Source organism: Bos taurus, chromosome 5 (assembly GCF_002263795.3).
Source record: "Bos taurus isolate L1 Dominette 01449 registration number 42190680 breed Hereford chromosome 5, ARS-UCD2.0, whole genome shotgun sequence".
NCBI lineage: Eukaryota > Metazoa > Chordata > Mammalia > Artiodactyla > Bovidae > Bos > Bos taurus.
The window spans coordinates 80,159,898-80,174,505 of NC_037332.1; the positions used below are offsets into that span (position 1 = coordinate 80,159,898).

The 14,608-nt window shown below is 38.7% G+C and overlaps 1 protein-coding gene across 1 annotated transcript in view; it reads left to right on the plus strand.

The window, feature by feature from the left end:
* Window positions 1–14,608, plus strand: part of OVCH1 (ovochymase 1) — a 93,187-nt gene that overhangs the window by 35,649 nt on the left and 42,930 nt on the right. The window contains exons 12-14 of the mRNA XM_059887272.1: window positions 783–937; window positions 8,809–8,965; window positions 9,283–9,384. Coding sequence (XP_059743255.1) covers window positions 783–937; window positions 8,809–8,965; window positions 9,283–9,384 — 414 coding nt within the window. The remainder of the gene's footprint in view (window positions 1–782; window positions 938–8,808; window positions 8,966–9,282; window positions 9,385–14,608) is intronic.

The following is a 14,608-nucleotide window of genomic DNA, read 5'->3' on the forward strand; positions in this document are numbered from 1 at the left end:
ATGGGGTCGAGAAAAGTCGGATATGACTTCCCTTTCACTTTTCACTTTCATGCATTGGAGAAGGAAATGGCAACCCACTCCAGTGTTCTTGCCTGGAGAATCCCAGGGACAGGGGAGCCTGGTGGGCTGTCGTTTATGGGGTCGCACAGAGTCGGACACGACTGAAGCGACTTAGTAGTAGTATAAATGTATTATTGTTATATAGTTATAATATATTTACATAAATATTTACAGTTGACCTTTGAACAATGTGGAGGTTATTCAAGTATCATTTATAGTCAGCCTTCCATATCTGCAATCCCACATCCATGGGTTCATCCAACCACAAGCTATGTAGTACTGCTATATCTGCTATTGAAAACATATCTAAGTATACGTGGACCTGTACAGCTCAAACTGATGTTGTTCAAGGGTCAACTGTACATGTATAAATATATAGTCACATATATTTATAATATGAATTATCTAACACCAAGTCATATATTACTGAATTTCTGAATTCTTACATGTAGCAATCTTTGAAACACTAAGATTTAAATCAGAATTAAACTAGAAAAAAAAAGTGCTTTTGGTCTTGTTCTTGCCAATGGATTTTCTTCCCCAAGATGCCACATCTGGAAATAAAGATATTCTGCACAAGACACTGTGTTTGGATTCAGAAGTCTGCATCGACTTAGGCAAAACCAAATGATGGAGTAGAGAAAGCTTGAACTTAAATATATTTCTTTAACATCACCTGCTGTTTACTTCACAATCAAGCTCTTTCTCAATCTACTTTTTAGATGGTGGTCTAGCAAGTCGCTTACAGCAGATTCAAGTGCCTGTGTTAGAAAGAGAGGTCTGCGAACGCACTTACTATTCAGCCCATCCAGGAGGAATCTCAGAGAAGATGATCTGTGCTGGCTTTGCAGCATCTGGAGAGAAAGATGTGGGTCAGGTGAGAGGATCCTGATTTTGCCAAGGAATACAGGAAGTTGTTATCTGCTGGAGATTCTCCATAGACAAGAAGAATCCACTCTCAAAGCCATAGACAAGCGTGCCCACAGCATCACACCACACCCCTATTCAAAAGCCAGACAGAAGCAGGCATCAGTCAGAGGGCAAGTGGGTACGTAGAGGAGCCCATGAGAAGGTAGGAGAGGGCAACACCACTCAACTGACCTGCTGGTGAGATGTGTTCAGATATGCTTAGGGCTTTGGTAAAAGGGCAATGAGCAAATAAAGATTCTCAGTTAATGTATCCAACTTGTGATATAAAAATTTTATTATTTAAAATTATTACTAAATTCCTGTGTACTCACACAATTTTCTACCACAGAATAAAATATAACAATCATGAGGAAAATGAGAACCTTTGAAAAAATGGTTTTCATATGCAATGGAAAATAAGTCAGAAAGCAGCAGTTGAATTTCAGTGATACTACAGTGGTGCAAAGCTACACAGATGGACTTACAAGTCAGCTGGGCAAGCGTGCTGTTGGCGAGTTCAGCATTAAGTAAGAAAAAGACAGGATGTGTGCAAAAGGATTGCAAAATACCAGCTTTAATATCCACATAGCCAACTGAGAAATGTGACTTAGGTATGCCACCGAGAAGCATTTCCAACAGGAAGTAGCCCTACCTTTAGCTCCTAGGCTGGATTTGAGGGAAGCTGCCTGAAGGAAGGCAGACCCATACCTCCAGATAGGTATTTCCTTTCATGCTGGGCTAGAGAGGGAAGAAAAGAATGTGTCTTGAATAGTTGTAGCTCTTTGATGGTACACCCCAGCCCCTACCATCAGGAAACATGAACCAATGGATATCACCTCTAAAGAGAGAAAACTGGGGTATAATCTGGATAGAAGTCTTTCCATGTAAAAACATGAGGACAAAAGGAAGAAGACCCGTCTTGTCTTTGAGTATAAATTTATTGTGGTTAAGCCTTTTATGATGTCAAGTTCTATACAAATTCTGTTTTATGTTGTATATTGTCCTAATTTGCATTCTCCAGAAGCCAACCCTAAGAGGAGGATTCAGTTGTAGTCTACCTAGAAGTGCAGTATCAGCTGTAGGAATGTGAAGAGGTGGTACAGGGAAGGGGAAGCTGCTAGTCTAGGATGTGCAGTTAAGCCAGCCACCAGAGCGGGGGCTGAACTGAATCCTGCAGTGATAAACACATGTAGTACACTTATTCCCTTGGAGGAGTGAGGCAGCTTCCCCAAGGTGATGGCTGGAGGGCTGCAGGGGGCCACCTCTCATATTCTGGTCATATTCTGGCTTACCTCATGGGTGGAGTGGCAGGATCCCTGTGGCACAGAGCCAGCCACTGACTGGAAGGTCTGAGGAGTATGAGAAGGGTTTCACACCCTCTGCTAGAGGATATTACTGTTACAGAAATCAAATAGAAAAGTGTTCTGATTCTGAATTAATGTGTTCTTTCTTCCTTTTTTGAGGGATGGTTTTTCTATTTTGAATCAAGAAAATTACAAATATCTCTGCCGTCTCTGTCATGTTTAATAGCATCTAACATTAAGGAAAGACCTTAATCTATCAAGAGATCATAAAAGAACTAGAGAGGGAAATAGATCTGTGTAGAGGTGAGCCAAATACCATGATCTCACTTGGCACCTATTCTTACTTCAGCTACATCCAGCTGTCACTTTGGCTGCAGTGTGACCAAATTTATAGCCAGTGTGAGAAGAGGAAAACAGGAGCTGAAATTCTGACCAAGTGTGGCTAGCTTTCTCTTACAAAGAATACTGAATTACGGAAAGGGTAACTTCAGAAACTTGCTTTGACAGAATGGACTCTAATATATCTGTCAGGTAATTGGTTTTTACCCTCCTGTGTATACTCGGAGGTAATGGACCCGCTAATGTAATTTCTCATCCAGGAAGGTGAACATCAGAAGGTTGAAATGCAGAGACATGGGAGTCTCAGACAGTCAGTGTGGAATCCTGTGATTCTTTGCTCACCACATATTTCAGATTGTTTTAAAAAATTTCAGGTTCTTTGACCTATCAAGTGATTTCTGTCTTCACAGAGTAGATACTTGTCTGGTTCTTGCTGACTTTTCCAATGTATTTCTTATTTCTTTCCCCTTGCTTACTAGAGTCCAGCCACACTGCTTGCCTTCTGACCTTCAAACTTGCCACATCCGTGTCTAAACTGGGCCCTTAGCCCCAATATCAGTTGTGCATATAATGCTGTTTCTCTAGATTTTAAAAAATACAACTCCTTCTATTGTTCATGTATGAGCTCAAATGCTCATACACACACACACATACACACACACACATACATACATACATATAATACATATGTGCATGCTAAGTCGCTTCAGTGATGTCCAACTTTGTGTGACCCTATGGACTGTAGCCCACTAGGCTCCTCTGTCCATGGGATTCTCCAGGCAAGAATACTGGAGTGGGTTGCCGTGCCCTCCTCCAGGGAATCTTCCCAAACAAGGGATGGAACCTGTATCTCTAACATCTCCTGCATTGGCAGGCAAGTTCTTTACCACTAGCACCACCTGGGAAGCCCTTAACAGTCACATCTGAGTGTTAATATGTAGTTTATTTTATGTAATTTATTTATTATGTAATATATTTATCATGTAAGTTAATATGTAATTTATTTATATGTGTGTATGCATATATATTTATATGTGTGTATATGTATATATATTTATATATGCATGTGTAAACATACACACAGCTACCTTTTTTCTCAACATTCACTCTGAGTATTCTTTTTATGGGTATCATTACAATCTAATTTGTTTATATTCTTTTCCATAATGGCTAGCCCACAGTAGGAACTGCTACTGCTACTGCTAAGTCACTTCAGTCGTGTCCGACTCTGTGTGACCCCATAGATAGCAGCCCACCAGGCTCCCCCATCCCTGGGATTCTCCAGGCAAGAACACTGGAGTGGGTTGCCATTTCCTTCCCCAATGCATGAAAGTGAAAAGTGAAAGTGAAGTCGTTCAGTCGTGTCTGACTCTTAGCGACCCCATGGACTGCAGCCCACCAGGCTCCTCCGTCCATGGGATTTTCCAGGCAAGAGTACTGGAGTGGGGTGCCATTGCCTTCTCTGTTTAAAGTAACTAATAGGCACCATTTGTTTATTAAAGATTTACTTTGTACTAAACCCTGTGATAAGCACTGACAAAAGAAGATAAATTAGACAGACTTTTTCTGTATCGTGACATGTTTGTAATTGCCTGGAAAATTCTATATTGGGTATGTGTTGGTACTGAATTAATGAGTGAATAAAAGACACATCAGACCATTTTCAAACTGGAAGGAAATCTTAAGTATAATCTTATGTGGGGAAAAAAACTAGACCCAAAGAAAATGTTAATTGTTCTACAATACAAATTAGGGAATCTGTCTCCTATTCCCAATTCAGGATATCTACTGTAAAATTCTTTGTATAAAATAAACAGCTATATCAAATGTGTTATCAGCTCAGTTTATTTTAGAAGAAGATAATTAAAAATTTAGGGTCTAAATACACTTGTGTGTATATATATATAAAGCACTGATTAAAAATCAGAAAGGCTGTCTTTAAAAAATGCAAATCCTATATTTTAAGGTCTGATTATTTTCAGCTTTATTGAGATTAATTGACATATAACACTGTATACATTTAAAATGTACAGTGTGATGATTTTTATACACCTGTGTTGTGAAGGGGCTTCCCAGGTAGATCAGTGGTAAAGAATCCACCTGCCAGTCCAGAAGATTCATGAGACAAGAGTTCAAGCCCTGGTTTGGGAAGATCCTCTGGAGGAGGAAATGGCAACCCAGTCCAGTATTCTAGCCTGAGGAACTCCATGGGCAGAGGAGCCTAGCAGGCTACACAGTCCATGGAGTCACAAAGAGTCGGACAAAATTGAGCAACTGAGCACACCATGCACAATTACTATTTCTTCTTGTGTTGAGAACACTTATGATCTACTCTCTTAGCAACCGTATATAAGATCCTAGTCACTAAGTCATGTCCAGCTCTTTAAAGCCCCATGGTCTGCCAGGTTCCTCTGCTCATGGGATTTCCCAGGCAAGAATACTTGAGCAAGTAGCCATTTCCTTCTCCAGGGGATCTTTCCATCCCAGGGATCAAACCCATGCCTCAAAGAATTGGCAGGCAGATCCTTTACCACTGAGTCATTCAGATCAGATCAGATCAGATCAGTCACTCAGTCGTGTCCGACTCTTTGCGACCCCATGAATCACAGCACGCCAGAAGTCCATTTCTGTGAGCTTAATTTTTTTAGATTTCACATATATGTGATGTAACATAGTCATTGTCTTTCCCTATCTGACTTTTCACTTAACATCATGTTCTCGAGGTCATCCATATTCTCACAAATGGCAGGATTTCCTTTGTTCTCATAGCTGAATAATATTCCATCTTAATATTTAGTATTCTTATAGATAAATAACAAATAAACATATATCTTATATATGTGTGTATATATGTATATATTGCTTCCCAGGTGGTTCAGTGATAAAGAATTTGCCTTCCAATGCAGAAGATGTGGGTTTGATCCCTGGGTTAAGAAGATCACCTGGAGGAAATGGCAACCCACTCCAGTATTCTTGCCTGGAAAATCACATGGACAGAGGAACCTGGCAGGCTATAGTCCACAGGGTCACAGAGTGTCAGACATGACCTAGCAACTGCGCACTCTTAAAGTATCCATAACACACACACACACAAAACATCTTTTTTATCCATTCATCCTTTCACAGAAAAATGGATTGCTTCCATATCTTGGCTAATGTGAATAAAGCTTCAATAAACATGGGATTGCAGTTATCTCTTCAGTATCCTAATTTTATTTCCTTTGGCTGTATACCCAAAACTAGGATTGCTGTATAATATAGTAGTTCTATTTTCCACAATGATATATCAATTTATATTCCTACCAGTGGTGCAATAGGATTCTCTTTTGTCCACATCCTTGCAAACACTTTATTTCTTGTCTTTTTGATGACAGATGATTAAACGGGTATGAGATGATATCTCATTGTGATTTTGACTTTCATTTTCCTGATGCTTGTGATGTTGGGCACATTTACATATACCTATTGGCCATCTGCACGTCTTCTTTGGAAATATGTCTATTCAGATCCTCTGCTCATTTTTAAACTGTGTGATTTTTGTTATTGATTTGTATGAATTTTATAATTTTGAATAATAACCCCATATCAGATATATGGTCTGCAAATATTTTCTCCCATTCCACATGTTACATTTTGATCTTGATTGCTTCTTGTGATGTGCAGAAGCATTTTAACTTGATGTAATCCCACTGACTGATTTTTGCCCCTTTTGCTTGTGCTCTTGGTTTCATATCCAAAAATCTGATGCCCCAAGCAAAGGAGCTTTTCCCCTGTTTTCCTCTAGGAATTCTGCCTTTTGGAGCCTTATGTTTGTTTAAGTCTTTAATTTTTTATGGTGTAAACAGGGATTCAGTTTTATTTCTCTGCATATGGATATCTAATTTCTCCAACTCCGTTTACTGAAGAAATTAATAATTCCTCACTGAATACTCTTTGTTCCCTTGTCAAATATTAGTTACCTATATAAATTAAGGTTTTTTCCTAGGCTCACAATTCTGTCCCTTAGGTCTACATATCTGTTTTAACACCAGTACCATACTGTGTTGATTACTATAAATTTGTAATATATTTTAAAATTAGGAAGTGTGATGCCTCCAACTTTATCCGTTCTCAGGATTGCTTTGACTGTGTGGGGGTCTTTGTGGTTCCATGTGAGTTTTAGGATTTTTCCCTTCATTTCTGTGAAAAACACCATTAAAATTTTGATATGGACTGTTTTGAGTAGTATGGACACTTTAACAATATTAATTCTTCCAATCCATGAACATAGGATATCTTTTCATTTATTTGTGTAAATAATTTTCAATTTTTTTCATCAAAGTGATAGTTTTTTGTATAGAGATCTTTTGCCTCTTTGGTTAAATGTGTTCTGAAATATTTTATTATTCTGATGCTATCATATATGAAATTTTTTTAAAATATGTTTTTTATTGGTATATAGAGACACGATTTCTTTTTTTCTATTTCAAAGAAGTTTGTATTTGAGCCTTAAGCTTTTGAAAATAAAGTTTAGAGACACTGTATATGAATATCACCGTAATACACATGAAGTATTCTATCAGACCCTTAAAATTAACATAAACTATCTCATAGTCAACAAAATAGGGGCTGGGTGCCAATTTTATTAGATAAGTTGGTACAGCATTTTAATTATCATTCTATGTCTATCTAGGTGAAGCTGAAATTCAAAATTCACACCAAAGTAAAACTATATCATAACTCAGTGCCATACTAAATGTACTTGGCCTGTGCAGTAATATTTTAGTCAGATTTCATTTTGATTCCCTTCTCATTCATGGCCCAGGTGGCCTTGAGAGAAACGAAGGACTTAGTGCTGATCATCACACCACATACCACTGTCTTTTTTTTATAATTTCTACAAAATTTTAAAAGGGAGATGTAGCATTAGCCCTGTGGAGCAGATCTTGCTTGATTCCCTCAATGACACTGGCCCAGTATTTGTCCAGCAGAACCCACCGGGAACTAGCACAAGGTGCACAGCCCCTCACTGACTACAGGCAAGAGACAACGGACTTCTGCATGTTTGTTTTGTATCCTGAAACTTTACTGTATTCACTGATAAGTTCTAACAGTTTTTTGTGAAGCCTTTAAGATTTTCTGTATAAAAGATTATATCACCTGAAAATAAAAACAATTTTACTTCTTCCTTTCTGGTTTGGGTGCCTTTATTTCTTTTTCTTGCCAGATTGCTCTGACTAGGATTTTCAGACTGTATTGAATAGGCATGGTGAGGATGAGTACTTTTGTTCCTGCTTTTAGAGGAACAGCTTTCAACCTTTCACTGTTGAGTAGGATGTTAAGTGTGGGTTTGTTATATATTACTTTTATTATGTTGAGTTATGTTTTCTTTATATCCAAGTTCTTGAGAGTTTTTAATCGTGAAAGAATGTTGCATTTTTCAAATGTTTTGTTTGTACTATTGAGACGACACAACTTTTAACTTTCACATTTGTTGATTTGCATATATTGAAAAATTCTTACATCTCTGGAATAAATCCCATTTGATTATGGTGATTGATAGTATATTTAATATACTGCAGAATTCAGTATGTTAGTATTTTGCTGGGGATTTTTACATCTATATTCATTGGGGATATTGGCCTGTAATTATCTTTTCCTGTAGTGTTCTTATCTAGCTTTGGTATGAGGATAATGCTGACTTCATAAAATGATTTTTGGAGTATTCCCCCCTCTTTAGTTTTTGTGAGGAATTTGACAAGGATTCTTTATTTAAATGTTTAATGAAATTCACTAGTAAAGCCTTCTGGTCCTGGACTTTTCTTTTTTATGATATTCTTCATTATTGATTCATTCTCCTTTCTCATATTAGTCTATTGTGATTTTCTTTTTCCTCTTACTTTGTTGTTAGTAGGTTGCGTGTTTCTGGGAATTTATTTCTTATAAATTGCCCAATTTTTGGTTTATAAGTGTTCATAGTGATCTCTTATAATCCTTTGTATTTCTGGAATACCAGCTGTAGTGTCTCCTCTTTCCTTCCTTTTGCCATTTCATTTATTTATGTCTAAGTGTTCTAAGGTATACCAAATGACAAGGAATAAATCTTTTTAAAAAATTAAAGAAATATGTTTTTAATAAATTAATTATTCATGTTCCAAAATTGAAAGCAGGAGTTCTGATTAAAGCAATTTTAGAACACGTTTTCTTGGTGTTTCAGGGAGATTCTGGTGGACTGCTAGTGTGTAAACATGAAAAAGGTCCCTTTGTCCTCTATGGCATTGTCAGCTGGGGAGCTGGCTGTGACCAACCAAGGAAGCCAGGTGTATTTGCCAGAGTGAGTGTCTTCCTGGACTGGATTCAATCCAAAATCAAAGGTAACTATTTTTCATATATTATAAAAAGTTTCTTCTGTTTTTAGAGTGGGCTTGGGAGAGGTGAGAGTGATAGAACCAGCATTATAAAAGAAAAGACAATAACATAGTATTTCATTTTAGTTTCTAAATACATTAAAATATACATTAAAATTCTATAAGAATAACTTCTTCCTTCGGCAATGTTATGGTAAAATTGACTTTTCCTGAGGCTGCTTTAATCCTAGATTTGCATTCTCTTTTGAAAATCTCTGCTCTAGAACAGACAACATTTTGTCCTTAGGCTTTCATCTTTATTTACTTTTAACATGTCTCCCCAGATGCAGGTCCTGTTTTACTCCAGATAAAAAATGAAAGCAAAATCTTAACAAGACAACAACTGCCACCACCCACACCCTCAAGAGACAGTGCATCTGGGCCAGGTAGTAGATGTTCACATTATCCCATTAATAGAACTAATAAGAATTTAGCAAAAAGCATTGCTTATCTGGATTCACTAATTTTCTTTGGAATACCATAAACTGTTTTCATTCTGGTTGGTAGTTTAAGCTGAAAGACAGGAGAGTTATTTATTGTTACTGTCTAGGGATCTTTTCTAGTTCATCAGTCAGTTCAGTCGCTCAGTCGTGTCCAACTCTTTGCGACCCCATGAATTGCAGCACGCCAGGCCTCCCTGTCCATCACCAACTCCCAGAGTTCACCCAGACTCACGTCCATTGAGTCAGTGATGCCATCCAGCCATCTCATCCTCTGTCGTCCCCTTCTCCTCCTGCCCCCAATCCCTCCCAGCATCAGGGTCTTTTCCAATGAGTCAACTCTTCGCATGAGGTGGCCAAAGTACTGGAGTTTCAGCTTTAGCATCATTCCTTCCAAAGAAATCCCAGGGCTGATCTCCTTCAGAATGGACTGGTTGGATCTCCTTGCAGTCCAAGGGACTCTCAAGAGTCTTCTCCAACACCACAGTTCAAAAGCATCCATTCTTCGGCGCTCAGCCTTCTTCAGGGTCCAACTCTCACATCCATATATGACCACAGGAAAAACCATAGCCTTGACTAGATGGACCTTTGTTGGCAAAGTAATGTCTCTGCTTTTGAATATGCTATCTAGGTTGGTCATAACTTTTCTTCCAAGGAGTAAGCGTCTTTAATTTCATGGCTGCAGTCACCATCTGCAGTGATTTTGGAGCCCCAAAAAATAAAGTCTGACACTGTTTCCACTGTTTCCCCATCTATTTCCCGTGAAGTGATGGAACCGGATGCCACAATCTTCGTTTTCTGAATGTTGAGCTTTAAGCCAACTTTTTCACTCTCCACTTTCACTTTCATCAAGAGGCTTTTTAGTTCCTCTTCATGTTCTGCCCTAAGGGTGGTGTCATCTGCATATCTGAGGTTATTGATATTTCTCCCGGCAATCTTGATTCTAGTTCATAGACACAGCTATTACAGGTTTAAAAAAAAAGTCTTATGGTTATAAACAGTGCTTGAATTTTGGAAAAGTTCACAGAATTATTCTGATCTCTGAACTGTTTATTCCTGCATGAACAAAGGTCCTTAGACTTTCAGATATCTTGCTAAACAAAGATTCTGGATATGAGATAACTAAGACCAGCATTGGTGTTACTGTCTCTTTTAGTCCTTCCACACTGTCAGTGTCTGTTTGCTAATAGGACTTTATTTTTAGTTAAAAGTTAAAAGCACCTGGTCTTTTGAAAAGACTCTGATGCTGGGAAAGATTGAAGGCAGGAGGAGAAGGGGACGACAGAGGATGAGATGGTTGGATGGCAGCACCTACTCAATGGACATGAGTTTGAGTAAACTCCAGGAATTGGTGATGGACAGGGAGGCCTGGTGTGCTGCAGTCCGTGGGGTCGCAAAGAGTCAGACACGACTGAGCAACTGAACTGAACTGAAAAGCACCTGGAGATTTAGAAGTCTGTGAAAGATTTACAAGAAGATAAAAGTTCCATGATAACCATCATTCTTGGTTTCCAAATGGTCAGAGTCTTTCCCTTTTCACCCATTTCTGCTTCATCTACTCCAACATACGCTCAAGTCCAGGAGACAACTAGGAAGAGTTGGAGAAAAACTGAAGAGGAGTCCAGAGAGAAGAACAAGACTTGCTAGAGGGATAACTTTCAGTAGAAGAAAGTGGATGAGATCTAGTGTCCAGGTGGAAGGACTGGTCTTGGGCAGGAGCAAAGTGCAGTTCATCCATTGTTGCCAAATGGAAAGCAGAATATTTAGGCACGGGTGCTCTGGTATGGGTACATGTGGGAATGAGAGCTGCTGGCAATTCTCCTCTAATTGCTTATTTCATCAGCAGGTGAAACAGAGGATTGTAGAAGAGAGTTTGAGAGTTTTTAGAGAAAAAAGAGAAAGTATTAAATGGCTTTTGAATAGCTATCGGGGAAGCCCTATGGACTAGGGAAATGTAGTAGAACTTTTTGGCAGCATAAAAGCCTCTGAGATTAATGATCATAAATTTAGAGGAAAACCAATCCGTCTATGGGGTTGCATTGAGTTGGACACGACTGAAGTGTTAGCAGCAGCAGCAGCAATCAGTTGGTCTGGTTGTTTCCCCCTGGAGACACTGAGGTGTCCCACATAGATGCAGCACAGGTGCAGAGAAGATTCAATCACAGTGGGTTTTTCCAAGTATACAAGAGTATAAGGGAATTGAGAGTGTGTGTGTGAGGAAGGGATTAAAATGATACGTGGTTGGAATTTAAGCTGGGGGAAAGAGTAAAATAAGGATGAATGATAAGTTAAAAAATAAGAAAAGGTGGTGGGATAGATGAATTACAAGTCTCAAAAGATGTGTTGGTGTAAGCGGAAAAATAGAAGGTTGTGGTTGGAGATGGTGGTTCTTGAAACTGAGTTTATGTGAGGCTTGTAATTACTGCTAATGACCAGGTGTGTAGGGGCTGATCACTAGGATGAGTGAATGAGGTCAGGTGAAGGACAGGATTATTGGAGGGAAGTTGAGAATTGAGAAGCTTCAGTGCTAGAGTCATCATCTATGTGCCTGTTGAAATCAGCAAGATATAAGATAAGAATAATGTTGGAGAAAATGACTGCTAAAATCTTCTAGGAATGAAGTGGAGTAACTCAGGGACCAGTTACCTTACAGGTAGTATGTTCTGACAACACAAGAGTCAGGAGTCAAAACTAGAGTCAAAGAGTCATATTTAGATTAAAATTAAATCTGGAATTGGGATTGAGATGGAGAGCAGACTTTAAGATCATAAAACCTAATGATTTTGATGATTTGAGTTAACAATTTTAATGAGTGCTGAAAGAAGTAATATATGTTAAGCCCTTAGAATAGGGATGGTATGACCTATGAAAAGAGTCAGTAAGTGTGGGAGTGGTGATAGTGACCATCAAATGTATTCTTTGTTCTGTCTCTTTCAGACTGTTAGAAAGTGGGGACTTCCCTGGTGGTCCAGTGATTAAGACTCTGTGTTTCCAATGCAGAAGGTGCGGGTTCAATCCTTGGTTGAGGAGCTAAGATGGACATGCTATGCAGCGTGTCCAAACAAAACAAAACAGGCCATTAGAAAATGAACATTGTTAAAATGTAGAGAAGATATTGCACATTTGCATGTGTTCAGAAATAATTATGCATACCAGAGAACTTTGAAAGCTTTACGTATAAAAGGGTATTGTTTTGTTCTACTTCTTTGAATATTCTGTGAGAAAAAGTATTAGGACTCTGCCATCTTTAACAGCCACCCACTCCCACCACTTGCTTTTCACACAAGAGAATAAATGAATCTTAGCAATGGTTTTTTGAAATTGTTACCCTATTTATAAAAAAATAGGGACTGCTCGGGAATTCATGACTTTATATGATTCAGTTCCTTTTCCAGGCAGATTTACAGTGGAGGATTCATGTAGAGAGGAAAAAAAGATTGCAAAGACACGTTGGGACTAGACTCAGAAAGACCCTGCAAGCCACTGTAGTTGGCTTTGAGCAAGCGAGAAAAGAGCCTAATTCTTCTGTTTCATCATTCTCTGATTGAAGGACATGATGGGGGAAGATTCGAGACTGCAAAATCAGTTAGGTTACTATAACATCCAAATAGACCTAAGAAATACCTAAGTTAGACCATAATAGCCATGTAAATGAAAAAAAGAAAAATTCACAGAAGTAACAGAAAACCAAGCAATTGAATAGAATCCTGAATTCTTGGAACACTTCCTTTCACCTCTGCCACTCTTCATCTGTATTGTTCAGTAAAGTGTATTAACATATGGGTCTCCTCAATTAGAATGTTATTTCTCTATGGCAGAACATGTATAATGATGTATGTATTGCTCCAGGTCCGGTCTGCAAAGGACCACACTGGAGAACAGACTACCCTCTGAGGTGTAGTCCCTAAGGGTTGGACTCTTAAGACAATCTGGACTGAAGGGGCGGCAGATTAGTTGGTCTACAGGTTACAGTTCTCACCTCTGGTGCAAGAAGTCCCAGATTCAGATCCTGGACAAGCCCCCAGGATGATAGCTAACGGTGAATGATGTCAGATCCGTGATCTCTGAAGATTTAACTCTGGGACCAGGGACCAGGCTTGATCACTCAAGAGCTTTTGTAGAGCAGAGTTTTATTAAAGTATTAAAAGAGACAGAGAAAGCTTCTGACACAGACAATAGAAGGTGCCCGGGGATCCCCACACAAGCTCCCGTCCTAATTACACGCGAGGAACCCTGGGTATTAATAACTGGGGACAGCCAATCAGTTGACTTCTTTTGGACACTGGGGCAACTTTCTCTGTGCTCACTGAAGCCCCTGGTTTGCTTTCCTCCTGATCCACTACTGTAATGAAACTGTCTGGATGAGCCAAACATTATTATGTCAGTCATCCTTTAAGTGGCAACTTTCTCTGTGCTGTTTCCTCACGAGTTTCTTATCATGCCAGAGTCTCCCTCGCCCCTTCTGGGGAGGGATATATGGAACAAGGTCCGGGTCTCTATTTTCATGAATATGGAACCAGCTCTTTTTAGTGGAACAAACTAAATCCTCAAGTGTGGGCTGATGAAAAATTCTTTGGGTTGAGGACAAAATGCTGTTCCTGTCCTTATCAAGCTCAAAGACCCTCACCTATTTCCACATCAAAAGCAGTATCCCCTAAAGCCCGAGGTTAAGGAAGGGTTAATACCCATCATTGAGAATTTAAAGGAGCAAGGACTATTAATTCCCTGTAATAGTCTGTGCAACATTCCTATTTTGGATGTGGAAAAGTTAAATGATAAATGGAGACTAGTTCAAGATTTATAAATAATAAATGAGACTGTGGTTCCTTTTACTCATATGCCAAAAACAAATGGATTTTCTTGTTTACAAGTCTATGTCATAAACTTTCTCTATCCCTTTTTATACTTTAATAAAACTCTGCTCTACAAAACTCTTGAGTGATCAAGCCTGGTCCCTAGTCCTGAAGTTAAATCTTCAGAGATCACAAATCCAACACCGTTCACCATAAGCTATCATATTCATCCATCAAAATGTGAAATCAAACCAATATTGTAAACCAATCATCAACCAATTAAAAAATATTTTAAAAATGTGTTCATTTGAATACAGAGTATTTCAATTGTAATTGCTCAAAAAATTGTTATCAAGGGAATAGACATAGGGAAAGAA